At 43.3% G+C, this 17,070-nt stretch overlaps 1 protein-coding gene across 1 annotated transcript in view; it reads right to left on the bottom strand.

The window, feature by feature from the left end:
* The window catches only part of LOC126095147 (acetylcholinesterase-like), a 104,736-nt gene that overhangs the window by 31,928 nt on the left and 55,738 nt on the right, over positions 1-17,070 (bottom strand). Inside the window, exon 7 of the mRNA XM_049909867.1 lies at positions 5,866-6,047. Coding sequence (XP_049765824.1) covers positions 5,866-6,047 — 182 coding nt within the window. The remainder of the gene's footprint in view (positions 1-5,865; positions 6,048-17,070) is intronic.

The raw sequence follows: 17,070 nt of genomic DNA, 5'->3' as shown, positions 1-17,070 counted from the left end.
GGGAATGTTAATAGTAACCTCAAACTATTTATAGGTGATGCAGCTCCCACAGGAGGTTCGAGACCTCCCTCAGGCATGGGTGCGTGTGTTGTTCTTAGCATAAGTTAGTTCAATTAGAATGTAAGTATAGGGACCGATTACCTCATCAGTTTCGCCCCTTAAGAATTCTCACACATTTGAACATTTTGAACGCATTATTGTGGCCAAGATAGACGCGAAGCCCACGCCTACTACAGTAGTACAAGTTTATATGCCAACTATCTCTGCAGATGATGAAGAAATTGATGATATGTATGATGAGATAAAACAAATTATTCAGGTAGTGAAGGGAGACGAAAATTTAATAGTCATGGGTGACTGGAATTAGAGAGTAGGAAAAGGGAGAGAAGGAAACATAGTAGGTAAATATGGTTTGGGGGACAGAAATGAAAGCGGAAGCCGCCTGGTAGAATTTTGTGCAGAGCATAACTTAATAATAGTTAACACTTGGTTCAAGAATCATAAAAGAAGATTGTATACATGGAAGAACCCTGGAGATACTAAAAGGTATCATATTGATTGTATAATGGTAAGACAGAGATTTAGGAACCAGGTTTTAAATTGTTAGACATTACCAGGGGCAGATGTGGTCTCTGACCACAATCTATTGGTTATGAACAGTAGATTAAAACTGAAGAAACTGCAAAAAGATGGGAATTTAAGGAGATGAGACCTGGATAAACTCAAAGAACCAGAGGTTGTACAGAGTTTCAGGGAGAGCATAAGGGAACAATTGACAGGAATGGGGGAAAGAAATACAGTAGAAGAGGAATGGGTAGCATTGAAGGGATGAAATAGTGAAGGCAGCGGAGGATCAAATAGGTAAAAAGACGAGGGCTGGTAGAAACCCTTGGGTAACAGAAGAAATATTGAATTTAATTGATGAAAGGAGAAAATATAAAAATGCAGTAAATGAAGCAGGCAAAAAGGAATACAAACGTCTCAAAAATGATATCGACAGGAAGTGCAAAATGGCTAAACAGGCATGGCCAGAGGACAAATGCAAGGATGTAGAGGTTTATCTCACTAGGGGTAAGATAGATCCTGCCTACAGGAAAATTAAAGAGACCTTTGGAGAAAGGAGAACCACTTGCATGAATATCAAGAGCTTTGATGGAAACCCAGTTCTAAGCAAAGAAGGGAAAGCAGAAACGTGGAAGGAGTATATAGAGGGTCTATACAAGGGCGATGTACTTGAGGACAATATTATGGAAATGGAAGAAGATGTAGATGAAGATGAAATGGGAGATATGATACTGCGTGAAGAGTTTGACAGAGCACTGAAAGACCTGAGTCGAAACAAGGCCCCCGGAGTAGACAACATTCCATTAGAATTACTGATAGCTTTGGGAGAGCCAGTCCTGACAAAACTCTACCATCTGGTGAGCAAGATGCACGAGACAGGCGAAATACCCTCAGACTTCAAGAAGAATATAATAATTACAATCCCAAAGAAAGCAGGTATTGACAGATATGAAAAGTACCGAACTATCAGTTTAATAAGTGACTGCTGCAAAATACTAATGCGAATTCTTTACAGACGAATGGAAAAACTGATAGAAGCCAACCTCGGGGAAGATCAATTTGGATTCCGTAGAAATGTTGGAACACGTGAAGGAATACTGACCTTACGACTTATCTTAAAAGAAAGATTAAGGAAAGACAAATCTAAGTTTCTAGCATTTGTAGACTTAGAGCAAGCTTTTGACAACGTTGATTGCAATACTCTCTTTCAAATTCTGAAGGTGGCAGGGGTAAAATACAGGGAGCGGAAGGCTATTTACAATTTGTACAGAAACCAGATGGCAGTTATAAGAGTCGAGGGAGATGAAAAGCAAGCAGTCGTTGGGAAGGGAGTGAGACAGGGTTAGCCTATCCCCGATGTTATTCAATCTGTATATTGAGCAAGCAATAAAGGAAACAAAAGAAAAGTTCGGAGTAGGTATAAAAATCCATGGAGAAGAAATAAAAACTTTGAGGTTCGCCGATGACATTGTAATTCTGTCAGAAAGAGCAAAGGACTTGGAAGAGCAGTTGAACGGAATGGACAGTGTCTTGAAAAGAGGGTATAAGATGATTTACAAATCTTTAACATATTGCAGCGTGTCAGCAACTGTGAAATGTACAGCAAATAAACAATGTTTTCAGCCTTCAGTTGCAACTGAAGGCTGAAAACATTGTTTATTTGCGGTATAAGATGATCATCAACAAAAGCAAAACGAGGATAATGGAATGTAATCGAATTAAGTCGGGTGATGCTGAGGGAATTAGATTAGGAAATGAGACACTTAAAGCAGTAAAGGAGTTTTGCTATTTGGGGAGCAAAATAACTGATGATGGTCGAAGTAGAGAGGATATAAAATGTAGACTGGCAATGGGAAGGAAAGCGTTTCTAAAGAAGAAAAATTTGTTAACATCGAGTATAGATTTAAATGTCAGGAAGTCGTTTCTGAAAGTATTTGTATGGAGTGTAGCCATGTATGGAAGTGAAACGTGGATGATAAATAGTTTAGACAAGAAGAGAATAGAAGCTTTCGAAATGTGGTGCTACAGAAGATTGCTGAAGATTAGATGGGTAGATCACATAACTAATGAGGAGGTATTGAATAGAATTGGGAATTGGGGATAAGAGGAGCTTGTGGCACAACTTGACTAGAAGAAGGGATCGGTTGGTAGGACATGTTCTGAGACATCGAGGGATCACCAATTTAGTACTGGAGGGCAGCACGGAGGGTAAAAATCGTAGAGGGAGACCAAGAGATGAATATACTAAGCAGATTCAGAAGGATGTAGGCTGCAGTAGGTACTGGGAGATGAAGAAGCTTGCACAGGATAGAGTAGCATGGAGAGCTGCATCAAACTAGTCTCAGGACTGAAGACCACAACAACAACAACAACATCTGCAATGAAGGACTACGCGAAAAAATCACAGAAATATTCGAATGGATGTTAATAAGTTTTCGTACTCGTGCCTTTCAGCACTCACAAATGTAAATTTTGCACATCACAAAATGATAAAAACAATATCACTGAACCTCAACTGGATCAATCAACTATTACTAACGTCTCGGATTAACAGTTTGTGGGTATATTAGTGGAGTGATCACGTAGGCTCCGTCGTTGATAAAGCTTCGTTTCATTGGTAGGTTACTGCAAGACCGTAATGTGTTTAAAGGAGGTTGTCTAAAAACCACTCGTGTGACCTACGTACCATATTATTCAAGTGTGTAAGCGTCGATATCAAACAAGATTCAAATAAGGACAGCACAAATGTCAATGTGTTTGTTTGATCCACAAAGAAGTGTCACAGAGATGCCGAAAAACGGAACTCACAGACGCTTGAAGACCGACTGAAGACCGCCAACTATTCCGTTGAAAGCTGTTTACAAATATTCGTTTTATAAATTGAAACGCCTTTTTCTTGCTGCCGTGTATATTTATTTATATTCAAGACACGTTTCTCGTTTTATATTAACGTATCTTTAGTGGATCTAATCTGAAATTGTACTGTCTTGTATAAATAATTGAAGCGATTTCATAAATTCACTGTAGCTCCATTCATTGACATATGGTCACGACACACTACAGATACGTAGAAAAACTCAGAAAGTTTTGTTCGGCTGAAGCCGCACTTCAGGTTTCTGCCGCCAGAGCGCTCGAGAGCGCAGTGAGACAAAATGGCGACAGGAGCCGAGAAAGCGTATGTCGTGCTTGAAATGCACTCACATCAGTCAGTCATTACAGTGCAACGACACTTCAGGACGAAGTTCAACAAAGATCCACCAACTGCTAACTCCATTCGGCGATGGTATGCGCAATTTAAAGCTTCTGGATGCCTCTGTAAGGGGAAATCAACGGGTCGGCCTGCAGTGAGCGAAGAAACGGTTGAATGCGTGCGGGCAAGTTTCACGCGTAGCCCGCGGAAGTCGACGAATAAAGCAAGCAGGGAGCTAAACGTACCACAGCCGACGGTTTGGAAAATCTTACGGAAAAGGCTAAAGCAGAAGCCTTACCGTTTACAATTGCTACAAGCCCTGACACCCGATGACAAAGTCAAACGCTTTGAATTTTCGGCGCGGTTGCAACAGCTCATGGAAGAGGATGCGTTCAGTGCGAAACTTGTTTTCAGTGATGAAGCAACATTTTTTCTTAATGGTGAAGTGAAGACACAATGTGCGAATCTGGGCGGTAGAGAATCCTCACGCATTCTGGCAGCAAATTCGCAATTCACCAAAAGTTAATGTGTTTTGTGCAATCTCACGGTTTGAAGTTTATGGCCCCTTTTTCTTTTACGAAAAAAACGTTGCAGGACACGTGTATCTGGACATGCTGGAAAATTGGCTCATGCCACAACTGGAGACCGACAGCGCCGACTTCATCTTTCAACAGGATGGTGCTCCACCGCACTTCCATCATGATGTTCGGCATTTCTTAAACAGGAGATTGGAAAACCGATGGATCGGTCATGGTGGAGATCATGATCAGCAATTCATATCATGGCCTCCACGCTCTCCCGACTTAACCCCATGCGATTTCTTTCTGTGGGGTTATGTGAAAGATTCAGTGTTTAAACCTCCTCCTACCAAGAAACGTGCCAGAACTGCGAGCTCGCATCAACGATGCTTTCGAACTCATTGATGGGGACATGCTGCGCCGAGTGTGGGAGGAACTTGATTATCGGCTTGATGTCTGCCGAATCACTAAAGGGGCACATATCGAACATTTGTGAATGCCTAAAAAAACTTTTTGAGTTTTTGTATGTGTGTGCAAAGCATTGTGAAAATATCTCAAATAATAAAGTTATTGTAGAGCTGTGAAATCGCTTCAATCATTTGTAATAACCCTATATATATATGGCACTTGAAGATTAGAGAACAGATGAATGCAAAATTTTTACTTTAATAAATTATTACTTACAATTTTTCGTCTTAACGGCCGAAATCTGATTTTCGTCTCATCTAATTATTGGTTAGCTGTCGCACTGCCACCTGACGCAAAAATCGACACATTTTCTTTTGTAATTTCATATTTCGTAAGCTTACTGCAGTAGAACACCGCTACTGGTCTGGCATTAACTACAGATTTTTCTTACGAGAGTTATGAACGATCTCTGTACGTTCACTTGGTGTTACTTTTCAAAAAGTTGCCAACCTAACTACTGTTTCTTCTCTCTCTCTCTCTCTCTCTCTCTCTCTCTCTCTCTCTCTCTCTCTGTGTGTGTGTGTGTGTGTGTGTGTGTGTGTACTTGTGTGCTTTTGCGCCTACATGTCTTTAAGTTGTTTTTTTCAAGAGAAGTTAACAGTTTGTTCAGATATTACGGAAGGAACAAAACTTTATAATTCCAGATTAAATCCACTGAAGGTGCCTTAATGTAAAAGGCGAAACGCATGTCAAACGTAGATAACTAAAGATAGTAGCAAGGAAAAGGCGTTTCAGTTTATGAAACTAATATTTATATACTTGCTGGAGATAATGGCCACGCCAAAACACTTGGCCAACTAACAAAAGTTCAAGTAACTGTATTGAAGAATCTAGACGTATACTCTAAACCGCTTCGTGCCGCACCATTAGGGACTGCGAAGGCAAGACGTGACTTATTACTGCATGCACAGAGGCGTTTTAACAATCATTCTTCCCAGTGCTCTATACGCGAATGGAACCGGAAGAATAATACAATGGGAAATACCCCCTGCTCTGTACTTCGCTATGATTTGCAGAGCACAGTTGTAAATGTTATTTAGTGGGTGACACCTGAATCATGGAATGACACGAATTATGGTAAATTGCATGACGCTGTCTGAGTCCATCAACAAGTGAGGTACATACGTTGACCAGGGCTTGCCCGTCGGCGACGGTGATGTTCTCGTGCCCGAAGTAGAAGTCGTGCATGCTGAGGGCGGCTGCAGAGCGCTCCCCGGCCGTCGGCAGGTGCAGCAGCGGCGACACAGCCAGATCAAAGTTGTCGTTCAGCTCCTGCAGAGACGCTGGCTCCGACAGGTAGGCTTTCTCTGCAAGGCAAGGAATGGAGGTCGTGATGGAATTGGGCAGTGGGGCACTATTATTTCGTATACAACACGAAACATACAATAAGGTCACCATCCGTTTTAGTGACTTTCTCACACGACACTTTTTTTTTACATTTACGAAAGAGCTGATGGTAAAGCATAATTTGTTTGTATTCAAATGTTAAAATGTGTAATGGAAAGTAGTTTCAGACAGAACACTGTACCACAAAAGAAGATGAGACATACTTTATAATTCTGAAAATTTATGTAATGCTCATTGTTATTTCTATAATTTTTGTGATCACTTATAACATTTTTATCGTCAATTGTAAAGTATGCACTAAATTGTCTTTGCTTCTATAGATAGGTTTAAAGCAACATCTCGGTATCCCTAAATACAGTGTAGGGCAAATAAAAATGGCTCGGAGAACAGAGTTACAGGGCACAAAGAAACACAGCAGAAGAAAGGAAATACAGGAGTAACCTGACTACAGCAGATGTTGAAAGTGACCATCATTCGTCTCTTAACACTCTTGGGCTCTGCTAAGCAAGGCGGATCAGAGCTGAAATGCTGCAACTGCTGCACTCTCATCCGAAATGTTCTGCTGCAGTTTTGAAGACTGGGGCTGTTGCAATACGTCTTAAATTTAATGGCTCCACACACAAAGTAACCGCTCACTGACAGATCATGTGACCTGGATGACCAACTAGGACCGCGATCAGGTTGACCTCTGCTAACAACTTCGTCAGGCGTGAAAACTGTGTAAATGTGCTCCAGTGTTCGACCGGCTGTATGAGCAGTTGCTCCATCCTGTTGGGGTGTGGTTATATACGTGCATTCACGTCCAATTGTATCCACTCGTCCGGGTCACTTTTATTTGCCCTACCCTGTACATCGCTGACCTCTTTGCCCTTTTCTGCACATGGAGGTAAAAAAAGAAGGGAATTATCACTACGTCACAAACCTGAAGCAAGCGTCCACCATCTTATATTGCCCAAAACATAAGGTTCACCGCATTTATACCTCCACGGTTGACCGCGGTAATACTTCTCCGCGATGTCACTCTGACGCGCCCCTGCCAAGTTTCGACCGCTGGGGATATCTACCGACTTTTGTGACCGTATGCCAAAAAGCATCTGGTACTTTGCGTCGAGACGTAGTTGTTTCGTCAAAAATGCCAGCTTGCGCCGTTTATGGCTGTACTAACCGATCCGATCGTAATCCAAAATTTACAGGAATCACATTTCATTCATAAGTGGAGCTTTTCAAGTAATATTTTCTTTTCTATACATGAATTATAGTTAAGCTGTTTACTTGCTTTTCTTTCCTGTGTTTTTCATTGTCTTCCAAACGCTCAGGCATCCGAGCCACACTGTATCAACGGCTTCGTCTCCGCACAAGACCAGGCTACGTGAGCGTGCTGATTGTTGGTGCAGTAACTCATTCCTGGAATTCCTCCCGCCGATAATTATTCATTGATCGCATTTCCTCCCTCTTCAAAAGAGACTCTGACTAGAATATCCGGAGGCAGCGGTCATATGTGTATGTGTTTTGTATGTAGGATTGTATGAATGTGAGTGTGTGCTTTGCTTCCTTTGAAAAGAAGGGTTTAGCCGAACAGTCTTTTTGTCATGCCTGTCTGCTGTTAGGCCTGTGAGCAGCACTCTAACCGCTTCACGATATAGTTATTCCCTTCTGAAGCTTGTTGTAAATAATCCAATGCACTTCAACAGGAACAATGACGTATATAATTACAACACCAGAAGAAAAACGGACATCCTTTACGCCACAGTAAGGTTGCCTGTAGCAAAAACGGGAGTTCATAACGCAACAACCAAAAGTTTTGATAACTTACCCAGTGACATAAAATTCCTAACAAACACAAAAGTAAAATTTGAAACTAAACTGAAAACGTTTCTCTTTGACAACTCCTCCTAATCCGCAGAAGACTGTAATGTGTAAATGGTGATGACTACGAATTACTGACTAACATGTGTCTTCAATTAAAAAACAAAAATACTAATAAATTAACAGCAGCGATGCATTTTCACGAAAAAATGATGTTAATAGAGAATGACTCGTTCCACATAATTAAGATTTACCACGCAAATGATACAAGGAGAATGAAACTAACGAACTAATTAATTAATTATTGGTATATCACAAAGCATGCTACAGAATCATATACTTTGATAACCTCAAAATGAAGTTAAAAAAAAAAGAAGATGATCAAAGTGCATTCCACTAGTGATATGATTGGCTATTCCTGAAAAACTGACATCTGCTGGCGCGAAAATATTCAGGAAAAAGAAGCAGACAGGCTACTGATGGAAAGGTAGGCCTACGTGTAGCACGGGATAGACTAACATTACTAAAAAATCGAAAATATCGATTTTATGCGTTCTAAGCGTTTGAGGCCGTTTCCTTAATCGTATTTCTAGTATTTGACAATGCTGTTTAGAACATTATTTATTCGCATCGTAGGTAAGATTTCAAAGTGAAGAGATACGTAAACTACAGTGAAACTAATATACTAACAATCTAATAATACAAGAACTCTATTCTGCATGGAGATACATCTCTATGCAGTTCTGTTTCTTTGGCATTTCAATAATCGTTTACTTTGTTGACATTCAAAAGATACGATAGCATGCCTTGCGTCTTCCCTCATCGCACATGTTTATGGGCTAACAAAGAACACGTAGGTAAGTTTCTTTGCAAACGTGAACATTAAAAATGTTGTGCATATGAGTTGAAAGCTGAAAATGTAACGAACAGGAAGCAATACCAGTAAGCAAACAAGCATTGGTTTCGGAGTTCCATCTTCACTTTCTACAGATACAAATGCAATGAAAGTGGAATTAAACGGATTAAGATAGACTGTTTTTTACATCACTTCCTTGTCTTCTTGGGTATTCGAAATATATCAACCTAAAACAAGTTACACTAACGAGGCCAAATGTGTCGTGTTACTAGATGAAATACGTATTGAAGAACAGAAAAAGATCGAAATTGCCTTCCTCACACTATGTTATTCACGTAAACACTGTAATTTTTAGTATTTAAAACAGTTGTTGCGTGCACACGACAGAAACAATGAACAAGCAACAATCGTAAACAGTAGTCTCTTAATGTTTTGGGCTGTTTAAGATGACGGCAGGCTCAGCCCACCCTGGTTCCAAAACAACTTTTCACCGTGTCTGTAACGCCATTTTCCTTCCTTTTTTACCTTCATGTTTTTTAGTAGTCACTGTCAAAAAGCGCTTGTTGTGAACCGATGTATTTTTAAGGCTGACTTTTTTATAGAAAAGTCTTTGCAATTCAAGATTTTGTGTTTTACTACGTGCTCTTCAAATCTCAGTACTAAATGTTGGAAATAATCATCAGTAAAAATTTGGTAACAAATCATTTCTAAATTTGACAAATAAATCATGATCCTCGATCTCTCCTCTCCAAATTAGAAACATACTTCTAGACGTACTGAGCGAATGAGAAGCATGGAGAAAATTCCAACAACACGTTCTTTGATTTATCACAACGCTAATTCACCACTTTTGTGGCCTCAAGCTATGTTCATCATGGAAGTTTGCTGAATAGTTTTAAATATTAATTTTATAGCAAAAAAGTAAGCTATAAGATTCATTACAAATTTAAACCACTGGACATAGCATTCATTTTCTTTTAAACACATAGCTGTACAACGAGTTACATCGTGATAGAATCTGTGGGGAATTTTGTATCGTGCCTGCAGACAAATACTCCCTATGATTATTGCGTTAAGGATGCCTGAATCATTCCGCTAAATAACGTTGACGGAACATTCTTATGAAAGAGTAACTTCTTGTGATTACTGTAATTACGAAATATCTTGAACGTAACAACCCCTAGATATCACAGCACAGTAACACATTCACAAATTTATTTTAGATGAATTAATCACAACGCAAAATTAAAACTTTCGAACCACTGAAAATCACCACGACATATCGACTGTTGAAACAGTGCCGAAGCACCAAATGATCGACAAACATCAATTTAGGTAACGCAACACATCTTTTTCTGAAAGATGGTTAGTTTTATTCAGAATTACCATATACCATATTATTCCTCATTCTTTTCGCTACAAAACCCTTCTTTTTGCAACATAATCTCCGTTCAATGCGACCGCCTTACGCCACCTAACTGGACGAGCCTGTACGACCACATGTTACCACTCTACTGGTAGGAGAACAGAACACGCCTCTAGTCAGTAACAAAGTTAGTGTGTTGCTTGGCCTACTGAAGTTGTGTAGTTCTATGTGCCGTTCTCTCCAGAGGCCTTTTGCTAGGCGCTCGACTCCAATTGTTGAAATGGATCTGTATTCACTGACGTCAGCAGTTCCTGTCGGGATCGAAACGGATTGTCACTGACAAGGCATGACACTCTCTCGGGTCCCTGTCGGTTAGGTTTTTCTTTCTTTCTTTTTTGTTTCTTTTATGAACACCTTTAATACGCTGTGTTATATGGCTACTAACGGTAAACAATTCCTTCTAGACACGTTGGACACACCGTGACGATACACCAACAAATCAAGTAACATCTTCCCGATCATACAATAAGGGCTTTCACAACTGGATGTCATGGTTGCTGATGAGTCTTCCGGGCTGTACGGCCGTAATCGAAGAAACTTTTCGGTTCCTGATGTTTCATTCAGAGCTGCGCTGGACATTTCGGTGTTGCTCCTGGCGACACTGAGTCTTGCCGATTGATGAGTCGGACGTCGGTGGGCGACATACTTATGCAGTCAGTCGACAAGTATGTCGCTCACCATTGTCTGACTCTTCAATTGGCAAGCCTCAGTGTCGCCAAGAGCACCTCCGAAGATGTCCAGCGCAGCTCCGGACAATCAATCGGCAAGACACAACTTCGCCAGAAGCACCTCCAAGGATATCCAGCAGAGCTCCGGACAATCAATCGGCAAGACTCGACGTCGCCAGGAGCACCTCCAAGGATGTCCAGTGCAGCTCTGGGCAATCAATCGGCAAGACACAGCGTTGCCAGGAGAACCTCTGAGGATGTCCAGCTCAGCTCCAGACAATCAATCAGCAAGACACAACTTCGCCAGAAGCACCTCCAAGGATATCCAGCAGAGCTCCGGACAATCAATCGGCAAGACTCGACGTCGCCAGGAGCACCTCCAAGGATGTCCAGTGCAGCTCTGGGCAATCAATCGGCAAGACACAGCGTTGCCAGGAGAACCTCTGAGGATGTCCAGCTCAGCTCCAGACAATCAATCAGCAAGACACAACTTCGCCAGAAGCACCTCCAAGGATATCCAGCAGAGCTCCGGACAATCAATCGGCAAGACTCGACGTCGCCAGGAGCACCTCCAAGGATGTCCAGTGCAGCTCTGGGCAATCAATCGGCAAGACACAGCGTTGCCAGGAGAACCTCTGAGGATGTCCAGCTCAGCTCCAGACAATCAATCAGCAAGACACAACTTCGCCAGAAGCACCTCCAAGGATATCCAGCAGAGCTCCGGACAATCAATCGGCAAGACTCGACGTCGCCAGGAGCACCTCCAAGGATGTCCAGTGCAGCTCTGGGCAATCAATCGGCAAGACACAGCGTTGCCAGGAGAACCTCTGAGGATGTCCAGCTCAGCTCCAGACAATCAATCAGCAAGACACAACTTCGCCAGAAGCACCTCCAAGGATATCCAGCAGAGCTCCGGACAATCAATCGGCAAGACTCGACGTCGCCAGGAGCACCTCCAAGGATGTCCAGTGCAGCTCTGGGCAATCAATCGGCGAGACACAGCGTTGCCAGGAGAACCTCTGAGGATGTCCAGCGCAGCTCCGGACAATCAATCAGCCGCATCGCCAGGAGCACCTCCAAAGATGTCCAGCGCAGCTCTGGACGAACCATCAGGAACCAAAAAGTTTCTTCGACCATGGGCATACAGCCCGGAAGAGTCGTCAGCAGCTAACATTCATGGTGTTGTCATGGGCATGTCAAAACATCATAAGTCCTTTCTGTCATTCCGTAACGTCTTTACGTCGACCAATCTTACGACGTAGTACCACAGCTCTCTACTGTGCGTTTCGAAGTTTTCGTGATAATCACTGACGAAAGTTGTTTGAAGTCATGACAAGAAGTTTGAACTTACAATATGCTGTGTTCAAGAACCTCATCTTTTGTCAAGGTAAGAAGGCAAATATCCCCGTAGCAGCCAGTAGATCGACAATCTTCTCGATAGCCCCGCGTCACGGCCCGGAGTGTGTATGCTTACAATGTAGGAGGCACCTTCAATATGTAATGTAAGACTTTATTTCTGAAATCAGGTTAGTTTCATTCAGCATTCCGATACACCATATTATATCCCACTCTTTTTGCTACATAACCCAATTTTTCAACATAATCGCCGTTCAATACGACGGCCTTACGCCGCCATACTGGGAGGCCCTGAATGTCCGCATGTTACCACTCTGTTAGTCGACACAGGTGCCAACGTCTTGCTACGTCAATAATGTCCCCATCATCCTCGTACTGCTTCCAGCATAACGCATCCTTCATTGGGCCAAAGATTTGGAAGTGCGAAGGTGCAAGATCGTAACTGTAGGATGGATTCCAGAGGGCACACAATAGAGATGTCCAAGCAGGCAGCGAGGTGTTTGTGATCCGTCAATCACCTCATAAGAGAATGTCCGCACATTCCAGTATTGCAGGAGTCACAGCTGCGTGCGGCTTTCCAGCACGTGGGAGAATGACAGGTTTGAGCGACCTTGTTGCTGTGATAATAGACACCTCGCCCAACGACTTATCGTGCTTTTCTTCATTGCCAGGTCCCCGTAGACATTCAGCTAGCGCCTACGAATATGTGCGGTCCTCTGGTTTTCCGCCAAAAGAAACTCAATGACAGCTCTCTACTTGGAATGCACCTCCGTTACAGACGCAATTTTGAAGGCCACGTGTAGCGTTGCCACCTGTCGGAAATCCATGAAACTACAAGGGCTGAAGCGGAAACATTCCGCGATGTCGCACAATAAATTCCGCATTTCTTCAGCCGAAATTGGCCGAGAAAAAAATGTGTTTCATTACTTACCGAACACCCATCGTAAATGATGTTCGTTAGCCTTGGCTCGCATCCACCTTGAGAACACTAATAATCGATAAACGAGATTATAGCTAAATGTTCAGCGCACAATTTTTTGCTCACGTGCAGCAATTTTGCGTGCTCAAAGAATGCTCACATGGTTTGATGCGACTATGCGCATTGTACGCATTGCTGCACATCAGTGGCGTGTTTTCAGTGGACACAAGGTAAGCACTGTTAACGCAGCATAAACTAGAAACAAAGGCGAAACTAATGGAAACAAAGTATAATAGCATTCCTTAGAATGTTTGACAAAATCGATATTGAACAACATTTTCGAATTAGTGCTTATGATTCTTCGTGGCTCGCAGTTAAATTCGTAAGCTCGCGCTCACTGTAAGTTATAATTTAAACAAGGCTGGATGTTCTCTGATCGGGCCTTACAAATGCCGATCCCAGCGGAGCCTGCCGAACCCGGACGCCAGGTCCCGCAATGGCGCTGCTGTGAGCCTCGTGTGAGGTTAGAAGGGTTAGATGTTGTACTTTACCCTGGTGCTAACGAAAACGTTCTCGTCGTGGAGATGAATGACTAATTACATATTCTGTACATAGTATTATGGTACCTCAACACCATAAATAGCCTTGACAGCTCATAACAACGGTCGCACAGGCGGGCAGGTTAGAGACAAAGCTCGCTACGTATCTTACCATTGCCCGGCGAAATGATGGTAAGCCAAGCAAAGGAGAGTCAGCGTAAATGTGCGACTCTGCAGTATAATTTTACTGCCTGCAGTTTCCAGGAGGAGAAGAACGTAATGTAACTGCATATACCTACAACTGAATCATGCAACCTAACTAGAAATCTTGTATATACTGTATCAATACTCATCTTTACAACAGCAAAAACTTACTGTCAGGATCGCCTTAACATGCAAAAGCTGAATAAGTGCAATTTTGTTGCACTTGTACATTTTCTCAGTGAATATAACGAAAAGCTGAAATACACTCCTGGAAATGGAAAAAAGAACACATTGACACCGGTGTGTCAGACCCACCATACTTGCTCCGGACACTGCGAGAGGGCTGTACAAGCAATGATCACACGCACGGCACAGCGGACACACCAGGAACCGCGGTGTTGGCCGTCGAATGGCGCTAGCTGCGCAGCATTTGTGCACCGCCGCCGTCAGTGTCAGCCAGTTTGCCGTGGCATACGGAGCTCCATCGCAGTCTTTAACACTGGTAGCATGCCGCGACAGCGTGGACGTGAACCGTATGTGCAGTTGACGGACTTTGAGCGAGGGCGTATAGTGGGCATGCGGGAGGCCGGGTGGACGTACCGCCGAATTGCTCAACACGTGGGGCGTGAGGTCTCCACAGTACATCGATGTTGTCGCCAGTGGTCGGCGGGAGGTGCACGTGCCCGTCGACCTGGGACCGGACCGCAGCGACGCATGGATGCACGCCAAGACCGTAGGATCCTACGCAGTGCCGTAGGGGACCGCACCGCCACTTCCCAGCAAATTAGGGACACTGTTGCTCCTGGGGTATCGGCGAGGACCATTCGCAACCGTCTCCATGAAGCTGGGCTACGGTCCCGCACACCGTTACGCCGTCTTCCGCTCACGCCCCAACATCGTGCAGCCCGCCTCCAGTGGTGTCGCGACAGGCGTGAATGGAGGGACGAATGGAGACGTTGTCGTCTTCAGCGATGACAGTCGCTTCTGCCTTGGTGCCAATGATGGTCGTATGCGTGTTTGGCGCCGTGCAGGTGAGCGCCACAATCAGGACTGCATACGACCGAGGCACACAGGGCCAACACCCGGCATCATGGTGTGGGGAGCGATCTCCTACACTGGCCGTACACCACTGGTGATCGTCGAGGGGACACTGAATAGTGCACGGTACATCCAAACCGTCATCGAACCCATCGTTCTACCATTCCTAGACCGGAAAGGGAACTTGCTGTTACAACAGGACAATGCACGTCCGCATGTATCCCATGCCACCCAACGTGCTCTAGAAGGTGTAAGTCAACTACCCTGGCCAGCAAGATCTCCGGATCTGTCCCCCACTGAGCATGTTTGGGACTGGATGAAGCGTCGTCTCACGCGGTCTGCACGTCCAGCACGAACGCTGGTCCAACTGAGGCGCCAGGTGGAAATGGCATGGCAAGCCGTTCCACAGGACTACATCCAGCATCTCTACGATCGTCTCCATGGGAGAATAGCAGCCTGCATTGCTGCGAAAGGTGGATATACACTGTACTAGTGCCGACATTGTGCATGCTCTGTTGCCTGTGTCTATGTGCCTGTGGTTCTGTCAGTGTGATCATGTGATGTATCTGACCCCAGGAATGTGTCAATAAAGTTTCCCCTTCCTGGGACAATGAATTCACGGTGTTCTTATTTCAATTTCCAGGAGTGTATCATTTAGAAACTTCTTCTATGTTTACAGGTGTATAAAATCTAATACAATGGACTTGAATGCTTCCGTTTCAAACTTTCTCGTAATTAAAATAGATAGGAGATAAGTGAATGTAATTTGGTCTCAGTTATTCTGGATCAGAAGTCCAGCAGGATTGTATTTTGTCACCCATGCCCTTCGTAATTGTCCTTGACTAAGTTATGAGAACAGTCATAGAGGATAGGAGAAGAGGAATCCAATGTGGATCCATTAACGTATGAAGGATTTGGTTTCCGCAGACGACAGAGTTTTGTTAGCTCAAAGGCTGACAGATAAGAAAGCTAAATCAAAATCACTGAAAGAAAAGCAGATATTGCTGCCCTGAAGATAAACATAGGTAAAACAAAGGAAATGAGAATAAATTCTGGGAACATGGAAGTGCCGCTGCTTCTAGGGGAGCAGCAAGTGGAGACTGTCGATTCATTCCTGTACCTGGGTAATGTGATGACAGAATATGTTGCACCCAGAGAAAACGTGAAGAAGCGCATAAAGAAGGCAAATGCAGCCTTCACACAACTGTATCCAGTATGGAGAAACAGAAACATCACATGAAGTTAATATCACAGTTCAGAGCCTCACAACTAGGTGTCTCCGGCGTATAATGACCATCTAGTGGTCCCAAAAAAATAAGTGCTGAGGATCTCTGGAGAAAAACAAACCAGACATCTATAGAAGAACAGATACGTGAGAGAAAGCAGAGATGGCTTGGACACACATTGAGAAACCCAGGCAGAGCAATCAAAAAGAAGACATTGGAGTGGAATCCCTAAAGAATGATAATGAGAGGCGTATCTAGAGATACGTGAAAGCGGGCGGTGGAAGGGGAAACAAGGAGAGTGAGGAACATCTCGGCGGAATTGAAGAAAATGACCAAAGACAGAGATGGATGGCTAGTTCTTTTAGATGCCCTGTGCCCCCATAAGGGCCAAAGGAATTAAGTCAAATAAGTATTCAGGATGAAGTAACCGATGCATTTAATTTCTCGCTGGTCTCCTAAGTAGTTCGCTACGCCACAGCTGTTGATTACTCGACGGAAGATTTTTAAAATATTAGAAAATGCTGAAAGGTACGGTGAAGCTGCTGTAATGACTGCTTATTTGAATGAACTGCGATCAAGAGTGTCAAAAACGTTTTTTACTGGAATCTTCATCCACCATTTCAATTGTGCACGGTGCTATCACAAGTCGACTCAAACACTAAAAAACGCAAAATATGCTTCCCTGACTTTGAGTAGTCTTGCTGCTTTTTCCAAATCCAACCAAAAGAACCTTGGCTGTAGATGAAAAAGTAAGGAAATGACTACCCAAAATTGTAAAGCGATTGAGTTCTGTATATTTGGTAAAAACCTCATGTTGCAGTCAACTGGTTTCACTTTTCAACAAGATAATAGATCCATGTAAGAGGGTCTAAGAAGCCTCTACTGCTGCTCGTGGATCTGAAATCATGAGGCAAGTCAGTTTCGTTCTAATGTTTCTGCAGGTAT

Source organism: Schistocerca cancellata, chromosome 8, assembly GCF_023864275.1.
Source record: "Schistocerca cancellata isolate TAMUIC-IGC-003103 chromosome 8, iqSchCanc2.1, whole genome shotgun sequence".
Classification (NCBI taxonomy): domain Eukaryota; kingdom Metazoa; phylum Arthropoda; class Insecta; order Orthoptera; family Acrididae; genus Schistocerca; species Schistocerca cancellata.
The sequence above is the reverse complement of the archived record's forward strand: the minus strand, read 5'-3'. Positions and strand labels throughout refer to the sequence as shown.